The sequence below is a fragment of the Hippocampus guttulatus genome, chromosome 19, assembly GCF_054856545.1.
Source record: "Hippocampus guttulatus isolate MCC_2025c chromosome 19, RoL_Hgut_1.0, whole genome shotgun sequence".
Taxonomy (NCBI): domain Eukaryota; kingdom Metazoa; phylum Chordata; class Actinopteri; order Syngnathiformes; family Syngnathidae; genus Hippocampus; species Hippocampus guttulatus.
Window position 1 is genome coordinate 8,684,397 of NC_141279.1, and position 12,891 is coordinate 8,697,287.

The 12,891-nt window shown below is 48.1% G+C and overlaps 1 protein-coding gene across 19 annotated transcripts in view; it reads left to right on the plus strand.

Moving 5' to 3' along the window:
- The first annotated feature begins 811 nt into the window (after window positions 1-811).
- The window catches only part of tcf7l2 (transcription factor 7 like 2), a 76,414-nt gene continuing 64,334 nt past the window's right edge, over window positions 812-12,891 (plus strand). For 5 of the 19 annotated variants that reach the window (XM_086137704.1, XM_086137691.1, XM_086137693.1 and 2 more), the window contains exons 1-3: window positions 825-1,469; window positions 1,667-1,733; window positions 1,885-2,009. In XM_086137704.1, the coding sequence (XP_085993830.1) occupies window positions 1,281-1,469; window positions 1,667-1,733; window positions 1,885-2,009 (381 nt within the window). In that variant the 5' untranslated portion in view covers window positions 825-1,280. Of the gene's footprint in view, window positions 1,470-1,666; window positions 1,734-1,884; window positions 2,010-12,891 lie in introns of all 19 variants that reach the window. The other 14 variants (XR_015103870.1, XM_086137699.1, XM_086137687.1 and 11 more) reach the window with 10 other exon arrangements.

Genomic DNA, 12,891 nt, shown 5'->3' on the forward strand with positions numbered 1-12,891 from the left:
ATTGTGATCTCGTTTTACATGTGGATCAATTGTCTTTTTATCTCAAAGAAAAGGTTGGAAGATGATTTTGAATGAATAATAATAATCATCATTTACCCCCAAAATAGAAAGCAAATGGACATTTGTTCTTCCCACTCTCAATTTTATATATGTGTGTATATATATATATATATATATATATATATATGTATATGTATGTCTACATTATAATTCATGTTTACATGTAGAAACAATTCTCTTTTTTTCTTTCCACAATCTCATTTACAAACAATTTTCCCCTGTCCGCTGAGGATGATAATACAAAATGGAATTTAAAAAGAGATTTCTTGGTTCCCTTAAAAAGGGATATCTTATCTTATCTTATTTTGAGCAGCCACGAGGAATTCTGGTTAGTCCCACAGGACACCTCACCTGTCACGCAGGCCGAGTGCAAAAAAAAAATTGTGAGGAAATATTACCTAATATGATGAAAAATAGATCACTGCAGACCAAACAAGGGTTTGTGTTTTTTTCCCCGCAAGATGGCCTTTGAGGAGAGGAAGATGGTGAAATATTTTAAAATGTAAATAGATGTGAGGGAATGGTGAAGCTAGTTCTCGTTTCAGCCCGCCCATGTGTGCTTTTATTTAATTTTTTTCATGCATGCAACAACTCCTTGGTGTCTTTTTTCCTGCAGTGTTGCCTTCACTGTCCTACCTCGCATGCTCCGACAGAGCCGGCTTCCTTCCTCCCTCTCTCCTCCTCCTCCTTTTCTTTTTTTTCCGATTTATGAAAACGTCACTTCAAGTCCCTCCCTGTTTGAATCTCATTAGTTTCTTGTGTGTTTCTCCCTGTCAATAATCCCGAATCCAGACTCTCTCTATTTCCATCCCTCTCTATCTGTCAATCAGCGCCGCCTTTGAACTGAAAACCACTCCGACCAACTTCAACTCTCTCAATCCGAGCACCGCGGCTCCTTCACCGGCTTCCCCGTTTCCGGCAAGGGTCCCCTTCTTTTTCTTTTGGGGACTTTTTTTCAGTGGGGACCGCGAACGCCACACGCTGTGTGTGCGTGTGCGGGTTTTTTTTCTACTGGAGGGGGGCAACGCCACCAACGACACCCCCGAAGTCGCGCAAAGTGGCACTTTTTTTCGACGGTGAGGGGTCCTTTAAAAAAATATATACAAAAAGTTTCTCCTTTTGGAGGACTTCCGCCCACCCCCCACCACCACTAACGAGAGCAGCAGCAGCAAGCTAGCCGCCTTCAGTGAAGCTCGTGGGGGGGAAAAAGCGGAGCGAAAATGCCGCAACTGAACGGCGGTGGAGGGGACGACCTGGGCGCCAACGATGAAATGATCTCCTTCAAAGACGAAGGGGAGCAGGAGGAGAAAACCTCGGAGAACTCGTCGGCCGAAAGGGATTTAGCGGACGTCAAGTCGTCGCTCGTCAACGAGTCGGAAACAAATCAGAACAGCTCGTCTGACTCGGAGGTAAGTTGGGAGCTCGGCAGCCCCTCCACAACGCCACCCCCCGGACAACTCCGAGCCGAGTGGCCGGCGGCGGCGGCTCGTGAGGCGGCCAACTCGTAGGCAAAGTTCGGCCCGGGGTCCCGCTCACGCAATGCCCGTGTTTCATAGTTTTTTTTTCTTTCTTTCTTTTTTGTCTCTCCACTCCAACGTCTCTCAAGGCGGAGAGACGGCCTCCGCCTCGGTCTGAAACTTTCAGAGACAAAACGCGAGAAAGTTTAGAGGAGGGTGAGTCTGGCTTCCATTTGAAACTCCACACAGCACACACACACCCGCCCTGTTTGTGTCTTTTTTATTTATTGTTCAAAAACAAAACTTTTGGCCCTTTCTTTACTGTGTTCTTTCCGCCACAACCACAACTCCGGTCCCGCCATGTTAGCAGCGAAGAGGCAAGATGGAGGGCTGTTCAAGAGCCCACCGTACCCGGGCTACCCGTTTATTATGATCCCCGATCTCACCAGCCCCTACCTCCCCAACGGATCACTTTCTCCCACAGCGCGCACAGTAAGTTCACCCTTTTTGTTGTCTTTCCTGCAACGACGCGACACGACACGCGCAAACCCTGTCACCGGCGTCTCGCGAAGGGGGGGGCAAAAGTAGACAGTGTATCAATAGTCGACTTTTTGCCACTGTCCGTGAAGTGTACAGTTGGAGCGGCTCCCGAGTCCTGGCTGTCGTCGCTGCTAGCATGCTAAGTGGCTAATGAAAAAAGGGCTTTATGTGGCAGGCCAAGTGTGTGTGTGTGTGTGCGTGCGTGCGTGCGTGCATAGTTCAATTTTTGATCACAAGAACAACAACAATTCTTCTTTATTATTATTGTTATTATAAAAAATGATATTGCTTGATTGGGATTTCTTTAAGTCATGAATAATGCATTTACGTGGTGTTTGCTCAGCCCTCATCAAAAATGCCCTCTTTTCCCTTCTCAACAATGTGAAAGCTGCCCCCAATAAAATATGCAAATGAGCTGCAAGTGTGCTGCTATTTGCATGTGTCAAAAAAAAAGCAGGAAGAACGTCCACACATTCGATTATTTTCATTTGTAGGATTATTGCCATGTTATTTTCAGGGGTGCAGTGCACCTTGTCATGAAATCGAAATTGAAATTCCAAGTTCATCAATAAATTCAGGTTATTTATTTAGCTGGGGTTTTAATTATACAACTCGCAGATTCCCACTGGGGCAAGGGCGAGCCTTAAGCGCCGTTAACCCCCCGCCCCCACCCCCAATTTCCTCCCTTTTTACATACTCCCCTTATATTATTTTAAATGTTTGCAATTACTAGTCAAGCACTTTAGGGCCTGTCATCTCATTTTACAAGGTTAAGGCGTAAGCGAGGCATGTAGGAAATTGGAACCCTCCAAGCCGCAATACACCCCTCACCCCCTTTTTCAGTACAAGCTCAACGCCTCATATTTATCTCCTCCATTCTCTATTGTGCACACCCTGAAAATGAATACGTTGGATGAGGGAGAAAATATTGTGCGCCGCTGTAAATCTTTGAGGCGTCTATTCCTGGATTATGTCATTTAAAAGGTAAACGGGACTATACCCGTCTCCCTTTTTTATTAAGGTCTTTTGCCGTCCATCATTTAGTCTCATTAAAACTGACACACACACACATCAGTGGAAAGCACTTCCTCGTATAAGGAGTCGTGTGACGACGCTTTGCACTTTGCTCTTTCGATTCCACCTCGGCGTTATCCTTTTATAATTGTGATCCACAAATAAATGAGCATCGTCTTCAATTTCTTGATCCAGATTTTCCCTGATTTAAATGCATCGTTCAACATGTGAATTTTCAGAGTTAAGACTTTCCTCACTTCAACTAAAAAGTAGCTTCGATTCCCGGATAACACACATCCCTCGAACTCCAAAAGGAAGGCCTTAATTACGCTTAAAAAAAAAAATTAATTGCTACTTCTTGCTTAATTTTTTTTTCTTTGTGTGTTTTGTGTGGACGGACTCATTGCGAGTCATTTGTGGTGGGGAAGCTTTGCTATTTGTAAGGTGATAATATTTTCTTACATTTCATCAAGGTGGGGCCCTAAAAACCCTCAAAATGTCCGCAGTTGGACTTCCTTGAGCCTGCGGATGGTCTGTAAATAAACCCCCCAACCCACCCCAACATCCCCTCCTGCTGTGTCGAAGCCATTAGCGTCTTTGAAGTGGTCGGTGGCTCTAATATCAATGTATTCGACTTAAAGCCGCCATTAATAATTCACCTGGACATTGATTAGCTGTCTGTTACGTGGCAACTCGCGATGATGACGGAGAGGAAAAAAAAACGAGGCTTTGATTTGGATTTGGAGGCAATGTTTTTTTTTTTTTTTTAAACAGAACGGCAGGGAGGGTTAACATCATTTATGTGACCTCTGGTGGGAATTCGTTTCGTCAAGCGCCGCCGAGTTCCAAAGAGGCCGCCAATTGAGTATAATTTTGACACGTGTCCAGGCTTTAAAAAGCACCCCCCCCCCCCCCACTCTCTGTTCACTCGGCAGACGTCCGCTCAGCTCGGACTTTTCCTTAAAGCCGGCACAAAGACTTGCTGGGCTGCGCTTGGCCTCTCGTTTATGTTTTTTTTTTTTTTTTAACACTGGTTCAGTGTGGGCTTACATCCCACCGCAACAGGTAAATGCCCTCCATCGTTCCACGTTGGCCCACCCCATGGCCTCATTATTTAGAATTTTGGCCAAGGGATTGTATTCATCCGGATGTAATATTACCACCCCCCCACCCACACTGAAACAATAGTTCATTAAAAAAAAACATTTAAACACACTACGCTTCTTTTTCTTTTCTTCATTTCAATAATGCATGTGGCTTTTATTGTCCCGAGAAACGTGCAGCGACGGCATCCTTTTGTATCCGTTCTAATTGGCGCGCTGAGCGACGGTATCTCGGCTCAACATGGCGGCATTGTCAGCACAACAATGCGTCATCGTATGGATTACGTGTGTTCGTCCTCCTGTAAATGGATTTCTCTTTTCTTCCTTTTTGGGCCAAAGATGAGGATTTAAAGGATTGTGTGTGTGTGTGTGTGTGTGTGTGTGTGTGTGTATGCGCGTTTTGGGGGGTGGAACGTGGGAGGGGGCTACACCTTATCAAATTGGCTTTACATGCTAATGGGGTCTAATTGGTGTCTGCAGGGGAGCAGGGAGTTGGGCTGGGGGCTGCTGGGCGTCAAAACCGCGCAACGTTGCTGGGCCCTTTTGTCTTGCAAATCATTTTTGTTGAGAGAAAAAAAAAGTGTGGCAGTGGAAGCTTCCAGAATTTTTTTTCCCTCCACGACTCGTAAAATCTGCTTTGGATTTGCCGAGTTAACTTTAAGCGACTGCGGGGGGGGGGGGGGGGGGGGGGGTAGGAAGTTTGGCACACTAAAACGGGGCCTGCAATACATTATCGGCCTCGCATTCTCTCGGCTTAATTAGTCCGAAATGTAATTGTTCACGCTCTGTGAGCAGAGAGAGTGAGAGGTTTTTCTTTTTTTTCTTTCACTTTTATTATTAATTTTTTTAACAGAACAATAAATCACTCGCATATTTGTGCTGTGATTCACGTGGAGGCTCGACCTCTCCCCGGCTCGACATGTGGTAAATTGTGAAGTCAATGAATCGCAGATGTAGAAGCGCGGGAGGGAGGGAGGGGGGGGTGGGGGGACTTTGGAGAGGCAGTACAGTAAGGTTTTGTCAGTGCCTGGCGAATGAATGGGAAAGATTTTAGCCGTAAATATTTACTGAGAGGATGACTGTGTGTTTTTTTTTTTTTTTTTTTTACCCCCCTCGCCCCCCGGCCCCCATCATCTCTGGTAGCAGGGCTTAATTGTCTAAATCGGAGGATGTTGGCAGGCTGAGCTGTCACCATCTGAAACATCTAAAAATAAAAAAATGTGGATGTGTTTCCTATCAGATTTTTAACTGGTGCGAAGGGAGTGTTGAGCAAAATGGCGGCGGGGCGGTTCAGCTGCAGTCACGTCGAGCTTGGATATTTTTTTTCTTCTTAAAATGAACTTTATTGACACTATTGTTTTAACATCTTGACATATTTTTAGTTTTATGTCGACAGGCTTGCACAAAGGCATTCGTTTGGCAGCTGTGCACGAGTAACCCCAACCCCCTTTTTAGTGTAACCCCCCCTTTTTTTTTCTTTTTTTTTTTTTAGCCGCACTCCCAACCTTCCCTCCCGCCGTCGCTCTCCCCTCTCTCTTATTCACTCCCTCCCTCCCTCCCGCGCTCACTTGCTCTTTCTCCCGTGCATTTCTATAGCCGCCGCCGCAGTCGTGGCAGCAGCACACAAAGATGGCACCGTACATCCGAAACGCCAACTTTTGTCATCTTGTTAAATACAGGCCCCATCCGGCTCTTAAATCCATGTGTGTTTACGTTAACCCGTTTTCCTTCTTCCATCTCTCGAATCTGCGGTAAAAAGTTGACATATTTTTAAAAAAAATAAAAGGCTGGAGCGCAAGCGGGCCTCTTATTTTCGCCGAAATGCCACGCCTCCGTTTGCCTCGAGAGCAACCTCAGCGTCCGAGAAGCTGCGAAGAGGGCTTTGGAGTCCGATGGATAACCATCAAAATGCTTGTCAGTGGCATCTTTCTTCCGCGGTTTGGCCTCAAGTGCTTCTCAAGTGCAAACACGGGCCACAAATGCCAGATTCATTTGTTCTCCTAGCACAGGTGTTAAACTGCGGCCCTCGAGGGCCTCTATTTCGCGCGCTTTCGATGTTTCCCCTCCTCTAACACAGCTGAGTCAAAATGATCAGCTCATCAGCAAAGACGTAAATGGCGGACGAGTGGATCAACCCGCGGCGGCTTGGAGAGCGCGCTAGCGGGTAAATTCAAGTACGTTCGCACAAACTCGAAGTATCTCAGGCGTCACGAGCGCAATCAAACGTCCGTAAATGCCGCATTGATTTCCTCTCCAAAGTGGATAGAAGATGAATAAATCCGTTGGCAGCGATTTGGAGGCTTCCTCGTGGTGTCACATTCAAGTTCAGTTACATGAACGCAAGTGTCACAAGTGCCAACAATGGCTTTTCCTTTTGTTCTCCAAAGCGGATAGGTGACTATTAAAGAGCGATGTTCCAACCACATTTTTTTTTTTTTGCACCGCAGTCTGAGTCCGAGCCACTTGATTGAAGTACCCGCCAATATGTTGTCATGATTCAAAACCTCTGCAATGCAATGACTGAGAAATTAACAACCGCATCAAAATTGTCTCAATTATCTTAATTTTTTTGGGGGGGGGGGGTAAAAGTAACCTAAGATGATGTTTTTTAAAAAATTTTTTATGGCTATATATCAGCAGTAATGAACTAAAATATTTTATTCTTGAATCAAGTCCATTTACAAATCCGATCTTTTCGGCTGATACCGATCAGTGATCAATCCCCGATTTTCGATCATGTGGGTCGGAATCGGGACAAGCCTACTCACAAAACCCCCCGGGGATGATTTGGAGAGTTGCTCGTGGTTAAAATTCAAGTTCATTCACAGGGGGAAAGTCGTAAAGTGGGAGGGGAAAGTACAAGAAAGCGGGAAACGACTGCGAGTAGAGAGGAGGGAGTCGGAGGGTGGGGACAAGCTGGGTGGCGGGGGGGTTAGCGGCAGTGGAGTTGGGCTGCGGGGTCACTCTCACAAAAGCCAACTGAATGGAGTGCATAATTGCTCCTAATGGCGGGGCAATGAGAGCGGTGACAGTTCCTGGTTAGATGTCTAAACAGTGACCCCCCACCCCCACCCCCACCCCACCCACCCCGATGGCTCCACAAAAAGCAGAGCGGGAATAGAGCGCGGTTGGCCAACTCACTTTTCCCGCAGGTGTTGAAGTCTCGCTGTGCTGGTCTGCCGCCGGCGGATTGTGCGGAAAGTTTGGGAAAGGGTCAAAGGGCACCGGTGCTTGACATGCTTGTCGTTGACAAAGAACCCTTTCTTTGGTGTTTTTTTCTGACCACCACACGCGCCTTGTGACAACTGTTGGTCATTGTTTTCTCTCCGAGCAGCGCCACTGCAGCTTAATCGCTCCTCATTGCAGACCCCCAAAATGCACTTTTCACACATTTCATCATCAATCAAACCACATCAAAATGAATTCATAGAAAATACATAAAAGTCTTTTTGGTTTTTTTGGTTGACCTAGTTTGCAGCATGGGATCGGGTCAAAGATGGGGTCATCATAGTTGTCAAAATAAAACTAATTTCTCACCAATTATCCATCTGTCCATTCTCATTGATGCACTTCTACAATGTATTTATTTTTATTCATGCTAATAATTTATATCTGGCGCGTTCACTCTGCAGTGAGTTCCTGTTGGAAATTGGCTTTGCTGTATCCTAAATGGCGATAAAACTCCAGCCTGTGTATTTTTAATCTACTCATTAAACTTTTAATTGAAGCGGGATAAGCGCTGAGGAGTTATGTGCAATTGTGTAAAGAAAAAAAAAACAGTGCGAGGGCACTAATGAGGCGATCTGAGTGGCGGACGCGTAGCCGCATGCCAAAGGTAAGCGGAGATTTGCCGGCGCAATAAATTCATCTGCTCATCGACGGATTATGGCAGGATTTGCACGTTAAAAGACAGGGAAAAAATGCGCCATGATTTGAAAATGCGAAAGGCTAATAAATAAAATAACCCCCGCGGTGCACTTTTTTTTTTTAAATCCCTCCACCCTCGGAGGTTGATGAGCAAATTCTAGTGGAAAAGCAGATTAAGAGTAAATTCCAATGTTGGCTCTTAAAGCAGATGTTTGGAAACCTATTTGCACAATAATAATGCTCTTGTAAAGAGACAGCTGTCAACTTGTGTACCGCTCGAGATAACATTTCATGTGAACAGCTTGTTGTGGCCACACATGGCACCCCCCCAGCCCCCAACATGTGGGCCCTGCCAAGCATTATAATGAAGGTAATGGGCTATGGCGTCGCTAATACGGCTCCAAAAACACAACGGCGACAAATTGCGAAGCGGATTTGCTGTGGGTTTTTATTTTTAATAATTGGTTTGATTTGCTTTTTTTTAACGCCACTTTCACCGATGACTTATTTAAACTTCCAATTAGTTTTGTTGTGGGGCGTTATCACCCTTTACCTGTGTGGGGCCGCAAGCATGTCCCAAAATGTTATTTTTCGGATCTGCGGGACACAAATTCGCCGTTGCGCATTACTAGAAACACCGAACGGTGTGCTCATTTTGAGGCCCAAAATCCAGTCATTATTTCGTTTCGGCTCCACCTCGTCAACGTGTTCAATTCAGTGCGCCGCATCAGGTGTAGGTCACTTCCCAAATTGACTCGCCGCATTGAGTGAATTGTCAATTGTCCTCCTTGCGTGGAGGGGTCAGATTGAATCAAGTCACTTGCGTGGGCGACCGCAACCCTCGCCATCCAGCAGGCGGGGATTGACTAACTTGACTTATCGACAAGAGAGAGCGAGAGTGAGGGGAATGGGCCAGAATTGGCACTTTTGAGGCGGAAGGCGATGCAATTTGGTCACCCCGGAATGACTTGTTTGATTGGAATAATGATCGCACGGTACACGGTGGCTGACAGCTTTTCGCCGCATCTCCCCCGCTGAACAATGGCATTTGTTTTGCCGCAACGAGGCGAGGCGGAGGCGAGCAGAGCCGAGCCCCAGCGGTGACGGATATATTGGAATTTTATGGCGCGCACGTCCCTGCAGTTTGAATCTCAGCACCTCGCGGGCGATATCCTGCTCTCTCTGTAATGACGGGGTCTGGAAACAAAATTGGGACGAGTTCTACGGCAGGTTCCCAAGTGGCAGTTTCTTTTCCTATCCGAGGGAGTGGGAGACCGAATTTTTTTAAAATTTATTTATTTTTGTTTCGTTTGGAAGCCACATAAGTGTCGGAAGTCCAAAATTAACACCGCAAAATGTGTCTTTGGAGGCCTCGGCGACAATGCGAAACTCTGGAATAACACGGCGTTCACTTTTGGACACCCAAAAAAAAATCTGGGCCGTTCCCGCCCAAGTCGCTTCGGGTGATAAAATGAGCGTAACCCATCGGAGTCGCCGATGGGAAGTTATTTTAGGTCACAATCTATCGGCACGCAATCGAAAGGTTGCTAAACGACGCCGGCTATGAATCAGAAACCACAGCCGTCATTATGAAAGTCGAGATTAGAAGATGGCATCACTCCGGCGGGGGTGGCCTCCGTGTCATGTGACGCACGTCGCAGTGCCCTTTAGAACCTGGAGGCTCCTTATCTTCACTTTTTACGGTGCCGCCTATCTTTATTGGCCGCCGACGCTTGCGCCTATTCCGGTTCGTCACAAAAGACGGAGGAGACGAGCGACTCCCTGGGTTCGCGCCCCGAGGACCAGCTCCGGAAGCCGTCGCTCTTGTCGCCCTTCTCCCGATCCGTCACGGTCCAGGCAGGCGTTGGTGTCGGCTCCTTTGCGCAAGAATGCGATATCCACTGTTTGAACAGTGGCTTGTTTCAGGAGCGCAGGGAAGGGAAGGAAGTAGCTGCCGTGTTTACATAGTTGAATTGTGCTTTGCTCCCCCCTCCCCACGTCTCCTACCCCCTCTAGTGTCTAATGGACGTCTCTTCAAACATTCCCAAGTGTTGAGATGACCCCTACTACTAAACAAGTGCTCAATGCCTGCCTCGCGGGGGGGTGGCGTGCGCGTGCGTGCGTATAGACTGATGAAGAGGTCGACGGCGACTCTGACGAGGAGCTCGACATTGACGTACGGTCCAGTCGTCGAGCTAATTGTTGTTTGAATTAGCACGTTATGATCCGATGACAAATGTCTCGTGCGCCGGCCCCCGGAGCGGAAAATGTTTCCAGGGGATTGGCGTGATCTTTTGCGAGTGTGTAAACCCACCTTCAACAAGATGGATAAATGCAATTATTGGGCAGACCCGCAGTGGAGGAAATCCATTTAAAGCCCGTAAAGCTCAGCAGGGTCCGCGCTTAATTCATTTGGCCAATTTGCGGAGTGATGTACGAGTGTCAGGGCACATTAGTCAGGTTGGGGGGGGGAGACGCGCGCGCGTGTGGCGTCTCGCCGGCGTGGTAGGACGCGGCGGCGCCGGGGGAGGCCGCGGAAGGATTAACAGAACGTGAGAGAGATGCCCGTCGCTCGCGAAAGGAGTTTCCTTGGCGGACAAAACAAATGACGCCCGGACGCGGAAGTCGCTGAAATTCGTCCATCGTTCGCCGGAGTCGAATCACTTAGCAGTTGCAAAAAAACAAAACAAAAAAAAACCAGAGTGACTAGCGCAGTGTCCGTGTCGAGGGAAGCTTCAAACTCTTCATCCCGCCGTCTTGCTATCAGACGTGGGACAAAAGCCCTTTCGTCGCTCGCGTCCCTCCGACGTGTCTCTCGTCACAGTTGGACGCCGAGTGCGCGTGTTCGCATTTGTCACCTGACAGAAATTCCGGCCGGCCTCGGCGTGAATTTGGAGGCTTGTCAAAGACAGGTGCCGGTTGCTGTCCCTCATGCTTGACGCGCCGCAGCTGGGGAAGGACTTAAGGCTCGCGGTCAAGTTCGGGTCAGAGGCCTCGGCTTGAATTCCCTCCTTGACTGTGAAGGAGCCGGCCGGGAACAACAAGACTCCAATGAATCCCCGTAGCGGAAGTGAGCTGGATGCACCTTTTTGGAGCCACCTAATGGTCTCTGGGCTGCCCCAGGAAGTCCTCTGTGCATCTTCGTGGCAGCCCCCCCCCCCCCCCTCCCCCAGTCCCCATCCATGGGAGTGTGAAAATCCAGCCCTGTAACTTTTGCATGTGCATATGTCATCATCCTCCCCCTATTTCGGCTGCGAGCTGCCGCCCAAAGTGCTTGCCCAATCTCCAGAGAGAACAACTGTTTTCTGCCGTGTTTAGTCAGGAGGAATTCCCTTCCCCGACTCGGAAAAAGGAGAACTTGTGGAAGTTTTCGATACGCCCCTGCGGATCGAGTTTCATCGGTCGGGCCAGCGGTCTTTACACAACTGTTCCCAGTTAGTGGCGGGATGCCAGTCTCACTCGGGTCGCCAGTTGGACAAATGGTTTTCACTACCGCTGGATTTAGTTCCACACTGTGCCGCTCAGTTGCAGAGCTATTCAAGGTATCGTTTTCCAAAAAAAAAAAAAAAACGTCACCTGGAGAACACGCGTGGAATTCCGCACGTATTTCTGGACCGTCGGCACGGTTGAGATATTCTGCGGCTGAGGCGGAAAGAGGCCCCCGCTGACATTTGAGCGACAAATGAATTGACAAAACTGGCCCCAACTCCATGAGAGTCTCCTTTGTTGGCTTCTCGACGTCCTTGGCGAGACGACGAGATGCGGTCGGAGACGCCGGAGAGAGTCGGCCTCTAATTGCTTCAAAATGATGATTGAGGCATCAGCATGGGTGGATGCTGCGATGGGACTGCTTCCACTCGGGGGTGGGGGGGGTTAGCTGGAAGCCAGTGGAGCCCGCTGGGATTGCTCCCCAATGACAAATGGTTGTCATAAAATCGACCCCCTGCTAACCACAGCAAATCGCACTTTTCTTGGCGTACGGCGAGGAGACAATCGTTTTCCTCATGTTTGGAATTGGCCTTGCCATGCGGTTTGCTCGGATCGGGCTGCCTGGAGCCGACTGCTTCCCCATCAGCCCTCCGCTCTGGTTTTAGTTTCAAGAAAAAGAGGGCCTCTGTATTTATTTATTTTTCTTTTTTTGTCTTAAATACCGCAGCGATCAGTGCCAAACTTCCCTTTTTTCCCCCCCAAATCGCCACACAGTCATCGCCTTGTATTCTCAACTCTGACAAACAAGAGGCACACCTGCCCTTGTGACTCGCTCTTTTACCCCACTTGTAGCCCACCCCACCCCAGCCCTCGCCTCGCCTCGCTTTCGGCCATGCCGTGATTTAGCGAATCACCCCGCTTAATGATTCAATTGGGCATAAAGTCATTGAGAGGCAGCCTGCTTTCCATCTGTCCGGTGAGATTAATACTCTCTGTAATTAAATGTGACCTTGGGGGGACCATCAAGGGAGATTCTGGTGGGTGCCAGTAGCCAAAGATTTAAAGTTTAAAAAAACAAATTGCATTGGATGAGGACACAGCCGTTTACAATGAAACGTTTTTCCGCCCCGTCTTGGGTTTGCCTTAAATAATGGTGACGATGGTTGAGACGAAAGCTTGACCGAGTGTGTCCGCGCGGTGCGTTCATAGCCTCGACGACGACTGCTGTTTTAACTCCTTATTATACGTGTGGTTTTGTACGGACTCCCGAGCTTTGGTTTCTCTTTTGGACGGCGTCCAGAGACTACAAGGCCTGCTTCTCCTCAGCACTCCAGCCAGGTCGGCGTAAAGGGCCCTGCAAAGCTCCGTTATTGGATTTCAGGCCTGATCTGGTTGTTTTTGCAGCGTAAACAGGACATTAA